Source organism: Mastacembelus armatus, chromosome 16, assembly GCF_900324485.2.
Source record: "Mastacembelus armatus chromosome 16, fMasArm1.2, whole genome shotgun sequence".
In the NCBI taxonomy this organism is placed as follows: domain Eukaryota; kingdom Metazoa; phylum Chordata; class Actinopteri; order Synbranchiformes; family Mastacembelidae; genus Mastacembelus; species Mastacembelus armatus.
The window spans coordinates 2,006,417-2,025,556 of NC_046648.1; the positions used below are offsets into that span (position 1 = coordinate 2,006,417).

Genomic DNA, 19,140 nt, shown 5'->3' on the forward strand with positions numbered 1-19,140 from the left:
AAAATACATAGCAGATGGTTTTAACATAAATTGATAAATAGATTTTCATTTATCAATTACCATCATCCAAAGTGTAGCAAAGGGACCAAACCTAAATCTAATCAGTATCTGCAGCTCTCACCTTTTAAACCAGCAGCAGTTCTCTCAGGTTCTCCTGGTACTTTGCAGAACCTTGGAGAAGCTGCAACTGTAGATTCAGACTGTCCCAGTGTTTCTGTCTCATGTAATCCCACACTGACTCCACACTGCCCAGATCAGGGCTCTGTGGGGGTCAGACCATCTGCTGCAGGACTCCTGGTTCTTTTTGCCCCTGAAAATAGTTCTTCAAGAACTCTAGTGGGTTCTGTTTGGACTTCTTGTCCTGCACAATGAACCTGGGATCAGTCAGGCACCTGATGATGTTGTGGAATAAGAAACTAAAACATCTAAAGTGTCTAAAACGTCTGCACAGCACATAAAAGCAGTGCATTGCTGAATCAGTTGGAACAGGGTGAATTGGACCCACTAACCACAGAAGCAGTGAATTCAAGGCATGAAAACTGAAAAAAATGTAAACTCCATAAACAAAGAATAAAACTGTGTCAGAAAATCTGTTTGGGATGCATAAAAGGCTGCTGCTGTCCTGAATATTTCCATGGTACAAATGCTGACCCAGAGAGAAATAATAGCATGCCAGTGATTTCATGCAGCTCGGGCTGATGTTACAGACAGTATATGCTCGCAAAGGAACGGTTTGACATAAACTACTCGTGGTTTATGGAAGATGAGGTTATTTACACTTTGGTAGAGCATCAAGTGTCCATTAAGTGCAGATTCTTCTCAAAAACTCACCTTATCGTTGCTTCTCTATCATTCTGTCATGTTGGTGGGTTCAAATTGTTTGCTCCATGTCCCACTGAGTAGTTCTATTTAAACAAACGATGTGAGAGACTGAGCTTGAGCCTGATGGTTTTGTCAAACCAAGGAAAAATAGTGTGTCAGGTGGCTCATTCAGTGGGTCAACCCTTTATTTTACCTAATGAAATAAACTGTTTAGTACTTCAGGAGTAGATACGATTTGCTTATGTGTCTTTTTGGTTGTTCTGTTTGGCGTAGTATGATATCAATGAGCATGTGCTTACAGGTGGAGGTCAAATATTTTACAGGTGGTTCATACAGGTGTCTTTGGCACAAAGCTCCTATAATAAACTTTCCCAATGGGGAAACATCTGAGTTAACATGATGATCTAGTGTGTGTATATCCATAAAGGGATGGCAGCACAGTGTCTCACTTGTTCGCCATAAGACACTTTATATATCTGTCTTTCTCTTTCTGCTTTGTTTCCCTTTTTTCTCTCTGTTTTCCTGTTGTGTCTCTCCAACATGCTTCTTTGAAAGCCACAGCATCTCTATTTTAAGGAGCTCTTTGTTTCTCTGCTTTATATTCAAATGATCAGGCTCACAGGCAGGAGGATGCAGCTCTGAAGACGAGTAGGATGGTGGAAGAAAGGGATGAGAGGTGGCGAGCCAGCTTTTGGAGTCAGGTTTCTCTTAACCAGATCTTTATGAGGTGATGACAGCTGGAGGAATGCACCACTAATTCCCCTAACGCGGGTCACGTGACCTTCGGGCTCAGTTACCTACTAGAACAATTTGAACAGCCTGAGTGGTCAGGGGAGAGGAAAATGTGCATGTTTTATGTGTGAGCGTGTGTTATGTGGACTATATGCAGACCATGATATGATCTCATTTAGAAGTAGTGTGTCTACCAGCAGGAATATGGGTTTGTTACCATACCCTGGAACCAGACGGTGTGACTGTGTGTGGCCTTCCCTTATGGCCCGAGTAGACAGCACCTCCCTGCAACAATGACTACAGCCAGTGACACATTTCTGTCTGTCTTGTAACACAAAGTGGGCCAGCTGGTGAGCAGTGGAGTGGGCCATGTTTTATAATAATTTACTTCTTCCAGCATCTCACTTTTGGTAAGGAAATTGTATGGCACCGTATGTTTGCACTGTGTCACTCAGCAACATGCAGTTATTGACACTCATCTCGACACGTTAATCCTTCTCAACCTTTTTGTTTACAGTACAGTAAGGCTCTGCTCTTTACCTCTCTGGCTATGACAACAGTTACTGTGAAGATAAGATTAGCACAGTGAAAGTAGCATGATGATTTCAGTGAAGTGCAGAAATAAGCAGAGAAACCTGGATGCCACTGTTGCTTCACAGCAAGAAGGTTTTGGGTTCAAATCCTGTTCGACCCTGGAGCCTTTCTATCTTGTTTGGATGTTCTCCCTGTAAGCAGGTACAGATTATGGATGGATGGATGGACGTAGGTGTGAATGTGAGTGTTTGTGTGTCTCTTGGTGTCAGCAATAGACTGATGATCTGTCCAGCCTCTTGTCCAGTGTCATGTGGGACTGGCTCCAGCCTGAGTTGGACTAACCAGTCCATAGAATGGATGGACATCTGTGAAATGTGTAAAGTTTTTTATGGGCATGCCATTCAACTCACTGGGTTTTGGGAGGAGGCAACCGTTCCTGTTGGATATCCCAAAACTGGACCAATTCAGTCAAAAACATCAGCCGACACCACACAAAAAGTGTTGTGGGCTCCCTGGTAGGGTGGTCAGTGGTTAGCACTGTAACCTCACAGCAAGAAGGTCCTGGGTTTGAGCCCACAGCTGACCTAGGCATTTGTGCATGGAGTTTGCATGTTCTTCCTGACTCTACATGGGTTTTCTCTAGGTTCACAGTCCAAAGACGTGCAGGTTAGATAGACAGGCAGTCAGTCCAGGGGCTACACCACCTACCACCCAGTGTCAGCTATGATCAGCTCCAGCACCCCCCAGGACCCTCCACAGGATGAGCGACATAGGAAATGGATGGATGGGTTCAGAGGATTAAACTTGGAGTTTTAAGTACAGCAATAAAAACCAATAACCAGTTCCTGCCCTAGTGTCATTGTCCGTAAGTATAGAGACGTACAAAAACTTAGAGTATCTATATGCAGTGAGCAACCTTCATAACAGTTTATAGTTGACATACATTCATGTATTCTGTAGATTCAGCATTTTACTTCTCTGCACATGCACAGCCACACATTCACAGATTTACTAAGAGACTGTTAGCTTCACTTGACTGTTGTGTGTGATTGATGGACTGTCTCATTCAGCCCTGGAGCTGCAGTCTCAAGATATAGAGGCTGCACACCACACTCACATTTGATAGCCTTTTATAAGATTGTCTCAGATGGTAGATAGAGTCACTCCCGTAGGTCAGGGCTGTGCACTGAGAGAACGAAACACCCATATACAAGAGTCTTCTCTCTCTCCCTCTCTCTCTCTCTTACTACTACACACTCTCTTTTTCTCCTCAGCCTTGTTATGCTCTATGTCTTGCGCTCTTTCCCTCTGTCTCCCTGCCATAAGTGCTCACACCCACTTTTACAGAAACAAACACATAAACAGATGGGTAATGGTTCACAGCGCTTGTATACGTGCGTTGGGTTTGAAGGTTGGCTGACGATGCATTGATGTGTCAGCAGAGTCTCTGTTGACAGGCCGCTAATGCAGCATGGCACTGTTTAGAATGGGCAACGGGGGCTCACAGCACGAAGGGAAAGTAAACAGTAAACTGACACTTAGGCTGAATGGAGTTGTTTGTCACTGTGGGTAGCAATTACTTGGACTGGTCTGGCTTTGAGTAAACTCCCTAATCATATGGGTGCCCCTCTGCCAGGCCAATAGAGGAAGGCAAGGACGGAGGTGGTGTTGATACATTCTGCGGCCCGGTCCTCATGTTTGAACACACTCAGTCCGAGCTTCCACCTGTTGACTCTTCCCGGTGTCTGTGTTTGTGCAGCACCGGCCGTTTCGACTTAAAAGCTCAGGTTAACAAAGTCACAAGGAACTGAGATGAGGAGATAAGGCATGGCGCCAGGTTATGTATGGTGCTATAGTACCTTCTTCAACTTCACACAGGATGCAGTACAGCAGCTGCAGAAAGAGGAACTAGCACAGGCTTTCCCATCACTGGGGAGCAATCCACATGGGCCGCTTTGTAAAACAACAGATAAGTGCAGCAAAGACGAAAATAACTGCACTAAAATCATCGCTGTCATAAAATCAGTCCCCAAATGCACGTTTGTCCCTGACCAGCACATTGAGGTTGTTTTCTAATTCTGTGGAAAACATCATTGTCATAACATCTTGCTGGTTATGACAAAACCTCCTAACCTTTCTAAACTTAACCTACCAAAATATTTTGTAAATTTTAGCCCTATGATGCAGCCACTCCTTTTCAGTTGTGCAACGACAGAGATAGCAAATATGATTCCACCAACTGTGAACAATTGCTACAGTAAGCTGCGTGGGAGAATTTGCACTGTGAACTTGACATCCACGCATCAGTGAAACCTGTGGGTGCAGGGAGGACAGCTTTTGAAAATGTCAGTTCCTCTTTCTATATTTATCCACTGCCACCCCCTCCACCACCCCAACTCCACACCCCATGCTTTGTCACTCTTTTATTTCATTTGCACATCACTGCTGCTCTGTTGTGATGTTTGGTGCTGAGCTGTGGAGAAGCAGACAGATGGAAGTTTCTTTGACGGGTATTCGATATCTGTTTCAGTTCTGTTACAGTAACTCCCTGCAAGGCCGCAGAATTTGTTTGTTGTTCACAGCCGCTGTCCCCGATGTGTTTGTTTCATGCAGGAAGACAAGTTTGTCTTTGAGACGGTGAGTCTTTTAAGACAAAGCAAATACCGATATTCTATGAGTATAATAACTGGGTTTATAGTACCATCACAAATTGTTAATGATATATCAGCTCTATACATGGTATCACTTACCAATCAGGGACTTTGCTCAGGGCCAGACTACTTTCCATAATCACTACCCACAGCAACCCTGGAGACATGATTTCCTGGTAGCCTTGCTCAAGTTTACTCTGCCGCATGTAAAGACATTGGTGCTTATTAATGCTTCAGCACCATGGAAAAGGAAAAGCTAATGAGAGTGTGATGCAAGGCTGAAATTGAGAACTAAATAGGGAGAATGGCTGCAAAGAGGGAATTTTCTATTTCTCAGAGACACAAAAGTGGCATAGATTAAAAAAAAAATCCTCGATATAAAGAAAAGTAAAAAGTCTAAAAGATTTTAAGTGAAAACGAGGGCGGTCAGTATTTCAGTGTTTTATAGGATCAGATATCACATCTGCTGAGGATACATATCGATTGGCAATAACAAAAGACTAGCACGCTCCACTCCATTTGGGGCATAAGACAATCCCCACTAGCTGCTTCTACAACTTTTATCTTATATTTCCTTATTTTAGTTCATGTTAAAATACATATTTCATTTCAGTTCATTTTAACTTTCAGCTCAGCTCAGTGTAAGGCATTAAATTGAAGTTTGACTTATCTTGCTCTTTCTAACAAGGCTAAGAGCAGTATTTAAAGAGGTCCTCCACTGACCTTCCAATTCTGCTTATTGATCCCAGCTCCTGTACATGTGGGGAAAAGTTGTGTAAAGTCTGTTGTGGCTGCGGGAGTTGTGCATGTGCATTTGGGCTGTAATTGCCTCGAGTGCAATCACTTTCCAGTATAACACATCAAAATCTCCACACAGTCAAGCTGCATTGTGGGTAATAAATGCAACAGGTTTTTGACACCATGTTAGGTAGTTAATATTTGCTAATTAGCAATAAATGCAACGTGCAACTGAGTTAGATCAGACTGGCAATTTGCATAATGTTGCAAATCTAAAGTATATGACATAAGCTGCACAGTGATCACTTGCCTACTCAATAACACTTACTTATTAGTGTCTTAACACCTTTTCTGTGGTGCCATGCAGTCGAGACAATCAACAGATGTTTCGCTTCTCGTGGTTTTGCCAAACTAATGTTGGAGTTACACTTTGAGGTGGAGGCTGAGAGAGTACACAGCTTCATTTACCTGAGTAATGACAGGATCTATTGGCTTAATGTGCTGTTTCCAGAAGACCCGGCCCAAGTGTGCAGTTAGGCACCTTTTTTGTTGCACCCAGTTTTTTTCCACATAAACACAAACAGGTTAAGCAATACTTAGCCACAGTGACTATATATGCTAGGTGGGCTCCCTGTTTAAGTGGATCTTGTTTCTATCATCACAGTCGTATGGACAGAGGGGAGTCAGTTTACCACACGTCTGAAATAATCTGCCCTCAGAACAGAGAGAACACTCTCTGAATGCTCCCACATTTGCCCATTTTACTGCCTGTGTCTGCAGTTTATGGAGTGAAAGTCCAAAAATATGTCATCGGTATGGTTGACTGTAAATTCACTAACCACTAATTTGGTCAAAATTATAGTCTGTGGCTGCTCAAAAACAGAGTACAGTTTCCTATAAAGCATGATGTTTGCATTTTAGGTGTTGTTGCCTCTGCATTATAATGTATAGCTGTGTGTCCTATATGAAATTACCTCATGTGACCATACCACAGGGGAGTCCTTGTTTCAATTTACTGTAAATGAGAACAGCTTTGCATAATGTGTGCCTGACATGCTAGGGGCCAGTGGTTAGCATAGGGTTACTTTTGATCCTAGACTCACGAAAGCTTGAGTTCACACCTTCACGATTGTTGCACTTCCCATTTTTGTTCCAGTAATATTTTTATTATTATTACCTTCTCTGGTGTTGCTTGGCTGTTGAGGTTAGCATCGCTCAGCTCTCTCACCACACTGTGTGTCTGCAGCTCGGGCCCTAGCCTTGCTAATCGTTACGTCTGTGCAGAGCAACTTTCCTGTCAATCATTGCCACAGTGGCAGTTTTGTTCCTGGGCCTCTGCTCCATGTCCCCACCCACATTGCTCCCCACCTTCCCGTCAGAACCCCTCAGTCTGAGAAACAGAGGACAAAGGGATGACAGATGGGTGAAGGTCCCTCACAGGAAAGTACAGTATAGAAGGTGTGCGCTGTAAAGAGTGACAATGAGCACATTCAGGCGGACACAATACAGTGCCTTGGCCAGCGAAGCCAGCAGGCTGTGAGAGTAGCCCAGCATCAGGCCAGCACAATCCCCTACAGCAGTCAGCCAGCAGCAGCACGGAGTCAGGGGTAATCACCAGTCCTGAACAACACTGCTATTGACTGGAAGCACATGAAACAAGAAAGGAAACACAGAGGCTGAATGTCGGGGGGGGGGGGCAGGTGTATGATAGGCATGGTTAAATAGAAAAACAGAGAAAACAGAATGGAGCAGTTAGAGAGGGAGAGAACCATCTTTTTCCCTTGACTCATCCTGTCATCTGCCTGAGAGTCCCACCAGGGCACCACGTGTCGCTGGCCTGTGAGGATCCATGTTCCCTCCGCCTGCCTTCTGATCAGTGGCCCAGCCATCCGCTCGTTCTGTGTGCCGGCTCGTCGCTGTGTGAGAGTGTTTATTTTAGAGTGTGTGACTCACGCTTCCTGTGCTCTGCCAATGAGGCAGAGCTCTATGGAACAGCAGGACCTCCGTTCATTCTCAATTCTCTCTTTCTCTTTCTGTTTCTCTCCCTCTCTCTCTCGTGTTGCACTGCTGATACAGTAGGCCTGAGCCTGAGTTCTGCGTAATGCGGGGGCTTACTTGAATGAATGCCACTCTGGAATTCATTTGCAGATGCAGCACAGTGACACTCTGGCTGGAACTGGGAGATTTATGTAAACGAGACCTGCTTCGTAGGCACAGGTTTTGTCACATAGAAAGAAGGTCTGGGCTTTATTTATTTTTTCCACCTGCCACTAAAATAAGATAACTTTGCTGATAAGGAGGTGATAATTGTAAGGAATTGCCTGGAGGGCTCGGTGTTGCACAGGAAAACTGTGTAAGACCTGTTTGTAATCCTGTCTCTCAGCACTGTGTTGAATATGTGCGAGTCAAAGAAACAGTGGTAGGTGTTTCTGCCCTGAATATTTAGGCATTTCGTTGACCTGATAATTAAAAAAACATGGCAAATGCAAAAAAAAAGGACACGATTTTAAGATTCGTGCTGCAGGAATATGAGGCTATGAGAATATGAGTTTGCATCTTTCTTCTCTTCCCGTTTACATCTGTACAGTGAAAACATTCATTTAGAGTCGTTCTCTCCCTGTCACTTTTTTATTTTTTCGCCTTACCCCCGGCCCTCCTCCTCCTCTCCCTCTCTCTTTTTCTCTCTCGGCAACACACCCACTCAAACAGTCATATCCGCTCTCACTCTCTGGCTCTCCCTGCTTGTCTCACAGTGCCTGTGAAGCTTCTCTGAGGGGGAAGACCAGACTGCACTGTCAGGTAATCTAAACTCTGTCTGTTTCTCTCTACATGCCCCCCCCCCCACACTCTCTGTCTTTCTCTCCCTGTCTTCTTCTCTTATTTTAATCCATCCCTGCCTTCCTCTCTGTCTCCAGTCGTTTCCCCCTTCTCTTTAACACCTTAATAGTATTTTTTTTATTTTTTTTATACTAACAGCAAATTACTTCTCTGCTTATTTCAGCTTCCACGCTAGTTCAGTGGAACTGTATACACATTTGATAAATCAGTAATACAAATTTTCCGCCTTGTACATTATAATATAATACTTAAGCATCCATAGAAGTATTTTTAAAGTTATACTGTCATTGTATGTTAATGTCAAAGACACTTTCTCACTGGCTGGGACAGTGTTTTAGCGTGTGAAATGGTGTCATTGAATTTTATGGAGATCATGGTACAAAGATTGTAATTCTCAGATTTCATTAAATGTTGTTTGCATTAAAACAAACAACATCATATGAGACTTGATGCATACCCACCCTGGAAGAGAGAGATCCCTCTGCTATTGACCCTGCATGAGGTTTCTCCGTTTTTTCCTGAGTTTATGTAAATTTTGTAGAGTTGGTTCTTCAAGAGACAAGAGGGTCCAAGGGTAGAACTCCAATTTTCCAATCAGAGGAACGGCCATCTGATGCAAAACTTGGACTATATAATTAAACTTAACAAACTAAGTAAATAAAAACAGCTGATTTCCATCTGTGAAGGTCCTGGCCACAAATAAAATGATAGAAAACTGGGCAACCTGCAATTTAAGTGGCAAGTTGTGGCCACTTCGTTGATTATGTCACCAAAGGTCCAGATTTTCCACCACCAAGGGTATTATTAAATCTCTGTGTGTTTGATTTAAAGGACAGTATTGACCTGCAGTTCACTGGTTTCTGTTTAATCAAAGCGAACACTTATGGTTGTGAAGTCTCAGTCTCATATCGAAGGCCTGTGAAATCCTTCTTTACCCCCCTCTCGTCTCAAAGCTACAGTGATCCCGGTGCATCCCAGACAGAGCCAGGAGGGAATGAGTGAGAGCTCCGGTATGTGTGTTTTTTTTTTTTAAACATGAGGTCTTCCTTAGAGCATGGCTCACCCTGATATCAGTTATATCCCCGGTGCCTGCTTCTGTCTTCTGGGATTTTTTTAAAGTAACCTATCAACCCAAGCAGTTTTTTCGTGGGTTTCTGTGATTGGCCCCGAGTCAGATTGACAGGTAGGGGAAGGGCAGTGAAGTCGGTTTCCATTTACCTAATACTTAGGGAATGCTGCCGAACCCTTTCGCTCAGGATCAAATGTTGTAATGCTGCATTCAGATTATCAGCAGTACAGTATGTATTTGTCTGCTGTGACCACAACCTGTCATCCATCACGGGGCCCAGATGTCAAGGGTCATGCCAGCTTGTCAATGCATGCGAGGCCAAGCATTACCCCTCCTCACTTCCTGCTGCCAGTGTGTGTCTGTAGTCAGAGAGGATGCTGGGAGATAAATTTAGACCTCCAGCTCCCTCTCCATCTGCCGTTGCTCAGAGTAGGCTGGTTTCCATGGGAACCTGTACCAGGCTACTGCCAGTAAGAGAGACAGTTTGTGTGTGTTTGGGGGTGGGGGTACAGTATGACAGCAGATTTTTTAAAAAGCACTTAAGAGGGTTTATCTGTTCTCAAGGCACATGGTAATTTAATGTTTAGCCCATATTTTTTATCCATCATTACCGGCTGCATGAATACATCTGGGTATTGAAGAGTAAATGAGCTCAAACTCTGCCGGCCATTCTCCTCTGTGCATGATAATGAAGTTTTAACTGTAAAACTGCTGTGCAGCTCCTGCACTACTTACCGAGAAGGAGTTGAGCTAAATGTTTGTTAATGGCATTTATAGTTTGGAGAAGTAATAATTGCCGGACCTCCTAGACACAGTGAAGGAGGTGGTCTGTGAGCTCTTCTGCGTGTCAGTGCTCCCCTGGGTACCTGCATCAGTGCCCGTTTCTGCTGACAAAACCCCTTTGCATATACACACACCCACACACACACACACACACACATACGCACACACTCTCATTCTCTCGTCTTCTCTCTGTGGATCAGTCGTTAATCACATTTTAGACGCAGACACCAGAAACTAGTTCACACACAGCAAATCACTGCATACACCATTAAACTGTTGTATAAATTATACAGTGTTTCAAGATGGAGTGGAGATGGAGAACCCAGTCAGACTCACTTTTGCAAAAATGTTACTAATAATAGCTCAGTGGTTTTGATCTGACACCTCCAATCAAAAGAAGATATAACAGCTGCATCAGTGGCTTCCTGCTTGCATCTTTGCCTAAAAATACAGCAACGTGAAGAACGCCCTTGGCCCATCCAAATCAATAATGTTAGGCAAATTTACATAGTCTGTGTGTGTTCCGCTTGAGGTCGTTTCATTGAGGGATATTCTTACCTGTAAGCAACTGGTTACTGAAGGTGCGTATAAGCTCATAGTGCTTAGATTTGTCAAATGTAATAGACGCCACTGATAGCAAGTCGTCCCTGTGGCATGAGGATAATGAGGAAGGAAAACCCCTTGTCAAACAGCAGGATGACTGGCTGAGTCAAACCAAAGCACTGCAGCTGATTGGCTGGTCAGATCTGTCAGAGTGGATTTAGGGTATTGCTCTGCGCTGTGTGTGAGCCGTAGGGTGTTTTGGTTTAATGTAGGCTAAACTGTGGCGTTCCTTCCCCTCGTCTTCCTGGCAAGGCCCTGGCCGTGTGTTTCCCTGCTCTGTGCTGGCAATCTAGACTGCCATGAATAATGTAAGCAGTGCTCTCCCCAACCTTAAAAACTTCTAATCACCCTGTTTAAGGGCTGCATCAACAGCTATCCCGGAGATCATTAAACTTGCACTTCAGTAAGCAAATACATAAACAAAGATATTTTTCTAGGAGGACTGAGAAAGACAGTTTCTCTGGGTTTTTGCTTTCCTTTTCTAAGCATAGTAAACATCCTTCTTGCCATCCAGACCCGCTTGCTTTTCACACATCTTTTTTTGTCATTTAACCCTTTTTTCTGTTTCCTCTTACACACACACTCCCATCTTGTCACTTTTCTCTCTTAAAAATCCAAATGTGTGAGGGACAACATTCTTCAGACAGGATCTGATCTACAACTCTTTTGTAACATCTATTCCCTCCTGATCTAACATGTAAGTCTAGACAATAATGTGTCTCTCTGGCTTTACAGAGTGGAAGTTACCTTTACATGCAGAAGTTTTTCTGTACTGCTGAGTGGGAGGAAGACACTATAATAAATAAAGACAGAGAAGTGAGTTTTAATTGCACTGATTCTGTTTGTTATGATGGGAGTGTGTGTGGCAGAGGTGTGCTGTAATTAAAGCATTGGTCTGCTTGGAGAAACACACACTAAACATGTGATCGACCCTCAGCAGATGTGGGGGAATGTGGAGATGGAGGTGAGAATGTGTCATGTTGTTTCTAAGAAAGACGACTGATTCTCTTTCTTTTTTTCCCCTAACTGTAAACTAATGAAGGCTGACTGTGCAGAGTGTTTTTTAGACATATGGGGAGAGCAAAAGTGTGGCTCATTAAAAAAAAAAACTGTCAGTTCTGCATTGCAACCACTGGCACCTTAAGCTGCAGTCTTCTTTTGGGCCTGTTTATGCAGCCACTGGATCACTGATTCAGTAACTTCTCCTTTCTCGACATCTTTCCACTTCATCTTGCACAGTTTTTTACTCTGTCAAATGTGCATCTCTAATGTTATAGAACATCCACACATTTTGGGTCACTCCCATGTGTAGATTCAGTTTTTGCATTAGAAGCCACCCGCCTTGTTAACTTCTTTCCTTGAATTCTTGGCTGTCAGGGCTGATGCCCGCTGTCTATATTGTGACTGCTACAGCTGTGAGGGGAAAATACACTTCCTTAGGTGAGCACTGATCTCCGGTGGTTAATAGTGGTGTCAGCGTCTTAGTTGATGATTGATACTCTGGATGAGCCTGTGCTGAGGCTGTGGGCTTGGCTGCTCAGTGAAAATGTGTGTATGATTGGCCCCATCCATTCCCAGAATGTGTTTTGATTGGCTGCGATACAAGAATCCCTCGTCTTGAGCTGAGACAGAGTGCACGGTTTGTAGTAAGTGGGAAATATTACAGTACACACATCTTGATAAGAGAAGAGATTTCATTATGGCCTCATCTCTAAGTCTTCATGATCAGCTATACTTGGCTCCTCATAAACACAGCATGAGTGGAAAATATTACCACAGATCCATCTTGATAAAAGGTTTCAGACTTTCCCAACAGACTTTGAAACGAGCGACTACGCTTGATCTGCCATAAACACTGCACCCTGGTGGCTGTGTAACACTGGAGTGTTAGGGGCAGAAACGCAGTCCCTTCCAATAACCCTCTTTAGTCTTCGTGCCAGATCAGATAAGCATAGGCTATATTTCAAACATTTGTTTTGACTCCTTGCCCTGACACTGTGGTCTCTGTTGAGGCATGTGCTGTGGATGTTGCCTGGCTGGCCCTGCACTGCTCTAATTCCTGCTGAGAAGACCAGCAATGGGTCAGAATTAAATAATGATGAGACATGACAGCTTTGAGTAAAGGTCTTCATTTGACATTCACAAGTGTTGATAATACTATACAGTTTATAATACTGGCATGCAGATACAGTACCTGAGGCCTCTGGGCTCAGATCATGCCCTTTTGAAAGTGGCACAATAACAGAACATCTTGACCTAACGTTTCTTAAATGATTTACAGTAGGTGTGCCTCTATCTTCTGAATCACCACATACTATCTGCTTATTTCAATATGAAACCAGGACAGATGAGAGCAATAACATGTTACTGCTGCAACTGCCTTGCTAATGTTCTCATTACAGCACTAACCTCACTCAGCACTACACCAGCAAATATAACCTTATTTGTCATAGTATGAAATGTGGCTGCAATATTTAATAGGATATTAATGATTTTGGCCTTTAACTCTAATATACATTGACAATCATTAGGTTGTCACGAAGCGTACGTCATCTTCACAAGGCCATGTGTGTCTTCTGTTCCTGGTTATGTTGAGCTGTCTGGTTGATTAAAATCAGCAGGATCCTTCTGTATTACCTCTCTCTTGTTTTGCTGCTTTTTATTCTGAAAAACACATTATATGTTCATGTATTTTTGCTTTTAGTTCAAGAGGAAAACATGAGAATCGGTGGATATTTTTGCAGTAGCACTTAGCAACAAGACCTTTCCTAAAGAATGTAATAAACGTATTATGTTTCCACTTATGTGACTTGATGCTTCTCTGCCTTTTTCTTTGTTTCTTTAGACCCATTCAGAAGCTCAACAGATAACATTCTTGACAGCCAACGAAGGAGATGCAGAGGAGACCTTGGGGGTGCTGTTAAAATGGTTGAGGCTGGACAGAAGCAGAGCTGCTTTGAACAGCAAGATGATCCATGGTTACCTGCATACATGCAGCTCCAGGGCACCTTTTAATGATGCCTCATTTGGTCCTTTTGAATTGCTTTTGGCCCACACTGAAAAAGGCCCTCTATTTTGATTTACAACTCAGTCTATCGATGTTCCCCTGTCTCTGACCTCTCTGCTGCCATGCGGTTAGCTCCATGAGGCTCCGAGAGCCCTTCCTTGTTTGTCTGTGAGGCCTCCTCTCCACTCTATGGAGGCTGAGCCCAGCCATACGGCTGAGAGGGAGCGCTCTGGAAGGCAGGAGCAGCAGCATGTGACAGCTGAATCCTCACTAGGATCTTGTCCATCTCAGCAGTCCCAGCAGCCTCCTAATCCTCGTCCTGTACACAGAGCCTTGGGCCGCCTGCAAACTCGCCAACCTAAACGCACTGACCTTCTGCTTCGGTTACAGCAACAGCAAGCAGTATCATGGCAGCAATCGGACAACCCAGGCCCCTCAGGAGGCAGCTTCTACTCTCCAGCTTCCTCGTCAACCACAACCTTCCCCTCCACCTCCTCCCGTCGTGAGCATGGTCCTGGGGTTCCACCTCAGTCCAGCCAAGAGGGCCCAGAAGTGGTCAGCTCACCCAGAAAAGGGGAGAAAAAACCCCAAAAGCCAGGGAAATATGTGTGCACTTATTGTGGCCGTCCATGTGCCAAGCCAAGCGTTCTTCAGAAACACATTCGTTCCCATACAGGAGAGAGACCTTACCCTTGTGCCCCTTGTGGCTTTTCTTTCAAGACCAAGAGCAACCTGTACAAGCACCGCAAGTCCCATGCCCATCGTATTAAAGCAGGTCTGGCATCCAGCCGTGATGAGCCTAGTTTAAGTGGGCCAGAGGGCAGTGGCATTGGAGAAGACCCAGAAGAACACACGGAGGGAGAAAGCACAGAGTCTGAAGAAGAGACAGGTCAACACAGAAAATCATCCTCTAAGGAAATGCTGGGCCACCAGAGGAAAGGTGGTAAGGAGCTTCTGGGAGGCTCAGAGGAGAGCCAGAGGCCTGAAGACTCCCAGGCTGTCAAGCAAAGGTTAGCACTGAGGCTCAGTGAAAGGAAACGTGGCCCCCTGGCTTCTCCAGATGATCCTCCTTCCTCTCTCTCCACCTCATCGTCTTCTCTAGGCCCTGGCAGTAAAGGCAGTACAGAGTCTGGCTACTACTCTGGATCAGGCAGTACTGACTTGTCCCAAGTTAGCCCTCCCAGTGCCAGTGCCAAAACATACGCAGAAATTATTCTAGGGAAATATGGAAGGATAGGAGGGCAACAGCGCAGTCCCCATCAGCAGCAGCTTCATTCTTCACTTGCCACAGGAACGGAGGAGAAGAGCATTCCATTCAGTGTACCCAAAACCCAAGTAATAGAGCACATTACGAAGCTCATAACTATCAATGAAGCAGTGGTAGATACCAGTGAGATTGACAGTGTAAAGCCCAGACGCTCCTCTCTGTCTAGGAAGAGCAGCATGGAATCACCTAAATTTACGACCCCTAAAGATCCTTACACGTTCGATCCCAAAGGAGAAGCGCCCGGCCCCAGTGGTGTAAGGCACGTCTATAATCCTGACGCCGATCCACCACGGACACAGGTGCTGTCACCAGTGCCTCTGCTTAGAAGCCACTCAGTGCCATCATCTACCAGCCAAGGAGAGCCCTCCACCTCTGGTACCATGTCTCCCAGAGGTTACCGTCTCTGTCAGTCATTTGATGAGCAGCAAGCAATGGCAGCAGAGATGAGGGTTGGTCATGCCCAGCGTATGCTGAGGCGCCAGCCTGCCATAGAGGTTCCTTTGGGAGCTGAGCTAATGCTGGAGGAGGCCAGTCCCTCCTCCATAGCTAAAGGCAGTGAACGTACCAGGGAGCCACAGCAACAACAGCAGCAACAGAGTCCCAGTCTGTTTGAATGTGAAGGATGTGGGGCTCACTTCCAACATAGCGAAGGCTTTGAGGCTCATAAAAGCATTTGCCCAGCACAGCAAACACTCAAACAAGATAGCAGAGATGCAAGTAAGTCATGCAGAGAAGCTCGCCCACAGATGATGATGCACTATAAGTTCAGAGCGCTGGCCATGGCTGTGAGGAAAAGGAGGAAAGAGGAAAGCCTGGAGGAGGACCCTCCAAGCCCTGGGTCTGGAGCCATGTCAGGCAGCTCTGCAGGTCTTTCAGTGCCAAGCAGACCAGAGCACAGCCAGGCCCTCTCAGGTTAGTTCATATATCGCTGCGGTAGCAGATGAAATGATAGCATCATCCTGTGTTTTCTTACAAACCCGAATAACTAAGGAAAATATATACATAACAAGTCAATATTAACATCATTAATGTTGAGCTAAATAAACACAAAGAAGCAGTAGCACAGACATTAAATCACCAAATCAAGAGCAGGACTACCATTACAAGATAACAATAGTTATTTTTTGTTTCTGTTGTATGTTTCTAGGTGTTTCTGTACAGACTGAGCCAAAACAACAGCAGCAGCAAGACAGGAAGGGTGTGTCTGTCATCCAACACACAAGCTCCTTTGAGAAGCAGGAGAGTATATCCATGGAAAGGCAGGAACCAGACCTCAGAGAGGGTCAGCAAACACAACAACCCGAGCCAAAACCATCACCCTCTACATCTCGCCTCATCCGCCAGCCAAACATTCAAGTGCCAGAGATCCTTGTTACTGTGGAGCCTGATACTGACATGCCATCTGTGTCACCACCAGTGACAGCATCCTCATCCAAGGTGCACGATTATTTAAGTAGGAGTATTTGGCTATGTACATATGTGTGTTTTGTGCAATTGACTGCCTTGCTTTTGCTTAGCTTTTTCATCCACCAGCCCTCAGAAACTAAGGTTTGAAATCTTTACAGGTTTAGTGTTAAATCAATGTGAAAATGCTTTGATCAAAGGCTATTTTCACTTTGATTTATTTTTTTCCTCTACAGTACCCTAAAAAAATTTTGAGCAGGAGAGCAGTCAGCGTCCCTTGTTTTTACACTGGATGCAAATTAATAAACTATTTATCTTTCTAGGAGGCAGAGAAAGCGGAGGAGTTCCAGTGGCCTCAGCGTAGTCAGACTCTTGCCCAGCTCCCTGCAGAGAAGCTGCCACCAAAGAAGAAGAGACTCCGCCTAGCAGAAGCAGTCCAGTCCTCTGGGGAGTCTAGCTTTGAGTCTGTGTCTCTGCCTCGCAGCCCCAGCCAAGAGAGCAACATCTCCCACACGTCAAGTGTTTCTGCTTCTTTTGAGGAAACAGCCAGATCAGAGCCTGCCATCCGGGGCTCCAGCAGCCAAAGCTCCCAGATGTTGATGGTGCCATCCACGTCCCACCAACACCACCAAAGCCACAAGGAAATGAGGCGCTCAGCCTCAGAGCAGACCCCAGCCAGTCCCCAACCAACAGTGGAGATTTCAGAGACCAGAAGTAAGTCCTTTGATTATGGTTCCCTGTCCCCTCAGCAGTCTGCATCATCCTGGAAAGAAAGAAGAAAGTGTCTTCTTGTGAAGCACGCCACCTTAGGGGAACCGGAGCAAGAGGAGGGGACCAGCATGAGTCATTTTTCCAGAGCAGAAAGCCCAAGGCCTGGGCCTTCTCATTCCATCCTTCCCCCTCTCTACTCTACCCAGGAAAGCCCCCGGATCAGCCTGGAAGCCACAGGGAAAACACTGCAGCTGCTACAGCCGCAAATCTTCCCACCCTCTCAGGATGTGCTCCCTCTGCAGCCCATAGGCCAGCAAGCATTCCCACCAGGATCACTATCGCAGCTACTCCCTGTCACCACAGGGATGTCTGAAGTACTGTCCACCCAAATCATCCACAGCACCTTTTTACATTCACAGACAGGACGTCCACATATACAAATGCACCCAACACACATGGCAGAATGGCTGGGTATACCACTCCATCAGCTACCTACTCTAGTACCTCTTCACTTCTCTTCCACCCCTAGAGCTAGTCCGGCTGTATACTTGCCTGTTCCTCCAAGACTTACCACACATGTTCCGTCCTCCCCCACCACAGAAAGCAGACTCTCCACCTCTTCTGTGTCCTCTGCTCTCACCCGTCAGTCGCTTGCAACAATCTCTTACCACCACCCACAGCCAGTCATTGCCACATGCCTAGCACAGCTTACACCAGTAGTGTCCCTTGTCGTGCCAGTGCGCCTCCAGACGCATATACCTACATACGCCAGTGCCATGTATACCACCCTGTCCCAGATACTGGCCTCCTCCCGCTCACAAGAACCCATTTCTTGCACAGCTATGGTTATCATGGGCCAGGTGGAGCGGGAAAAACTGCAAAGATCCTACTTGAAGGTCCCCTCCCCAGACACCAGGGGTCTTCTTCCCTTGTCTCCACCTGCAGAGCTGGCCTCATCATCTGTGGAGGGTTATGGTCCACTTGGGGCTGGAGGAAGTAAACGGATGCTTTCTCCTGCAGCCAGTCTGGAACTCAGCACGGAGGCCCAGCGTCACCAGAAAAGGGTAAAAGAAGAAGGGGAGCAACATAAGGCAGGAGAGAAGGATGAGGTTGTCAAACAGAAGGCAAGTGAGGAAGAGGAAGGTAAATCTGCTGGGAGGAAAGCAGCAGAGGGAGAGAAGAAACAGCCAGAGAGGGTAGAAGTGACAACTGTGAAAGTGGAGGGGCAGCAGGAGCAAGTACCAAGGAAACATAATAGGGAGGAAAAGGAGGACAAGGAGTCAGCTGACAAGACAAGTCAAACAAAGGAAGAGGTGCCAGTTGTGGAAGAGGGGGTTGAGAGACCCAGCACCCCTTCATACCCCAGCCTCCACACCTCCACCTCAGTCAACTGGTGCTACCTGAACTATGTCAAACCCAACCCATCTGCCCAGAGGGACCCCCGCACCTCTGTTTATTCTACCTGGAGCATCAGTGCTCACAACCCCAACTTGCCGGGCCTCAGCACTAAGGTGGTCTTGTCTCTACTGTGCTCCAAACAAAAGCACAGCTCAGAGACATACACCATGGCTACAGCCCCAACTCCGGCCAAAAGCAGAGTCACCCTTGCCAATAGCAGGACCCCATGTGTGTCAGAGGTAAATATAACCACAATTCCTACTATATATAGATACTATATATAGGTCTTCTGGACTACTACTATTTCCAAAACTGCTATGATTGAAGCCTTTTGTGTAGGAGCTGTGCAAAATCTGAGAAATGGTTAAAGTGATCCATCTCTAACAGCTAGCATAACACATCCATGTCCATGCCTGAACTGTTTTAGAGTGAACTACATTGGTTGGGGTCATGAAGGCGCCACATTTTGACAAAATGCGTGTAGCATAAAAAGATAGTACGTCTGCCCTCGCTGTGCTGCATCGATTTTGATTTTCTTTTTACCTGTGAGTCAGACTTTAAGTTTTGGATTTTTCTGTGTGTC

The 19,140-nt window shown here is 45.4% G+C and overlaps 1 protein-coding gene across 3 annotated transcripts in view; it reads left to right on the forward strand.

Annotated features, from left to right (window-relative positions):
* Window positions 1-19,140, forward strand: part of hivep3b (HIVEP zinc finger 3b) — a 36,089-nt gene that overhangs the window by 10,166 nt on the left and 6,783 nt on the right. For 2 of the 3 annotated variants that reach the window (XM_026293052.1, XM_026293050.1), the window contains exons 2-4: window positions 13,616-15,956; window positions 16,192-16,481; window positions 16,772-18,796. In XM_026293052.1, the coding sequence (XP_026148837.1) occupies window positions 13,967-15,956; window positions 16,192-16,481; window positions 16,772-18,796 (4,305 nt within the window). In that variant the 5' untranslated portion in view covers window positions 13,616-13,966. Of the gene's footprint in view, window positions 1-8,230; window positions 8,277-13,615; window positions 15,957-16,191; window positions 16,482-16,771; window positions 18,797-19,140 lie in introns of all 3 variants that reach the window. The other variant, XM_026293051.1, reaches the window with a different exon arrangement.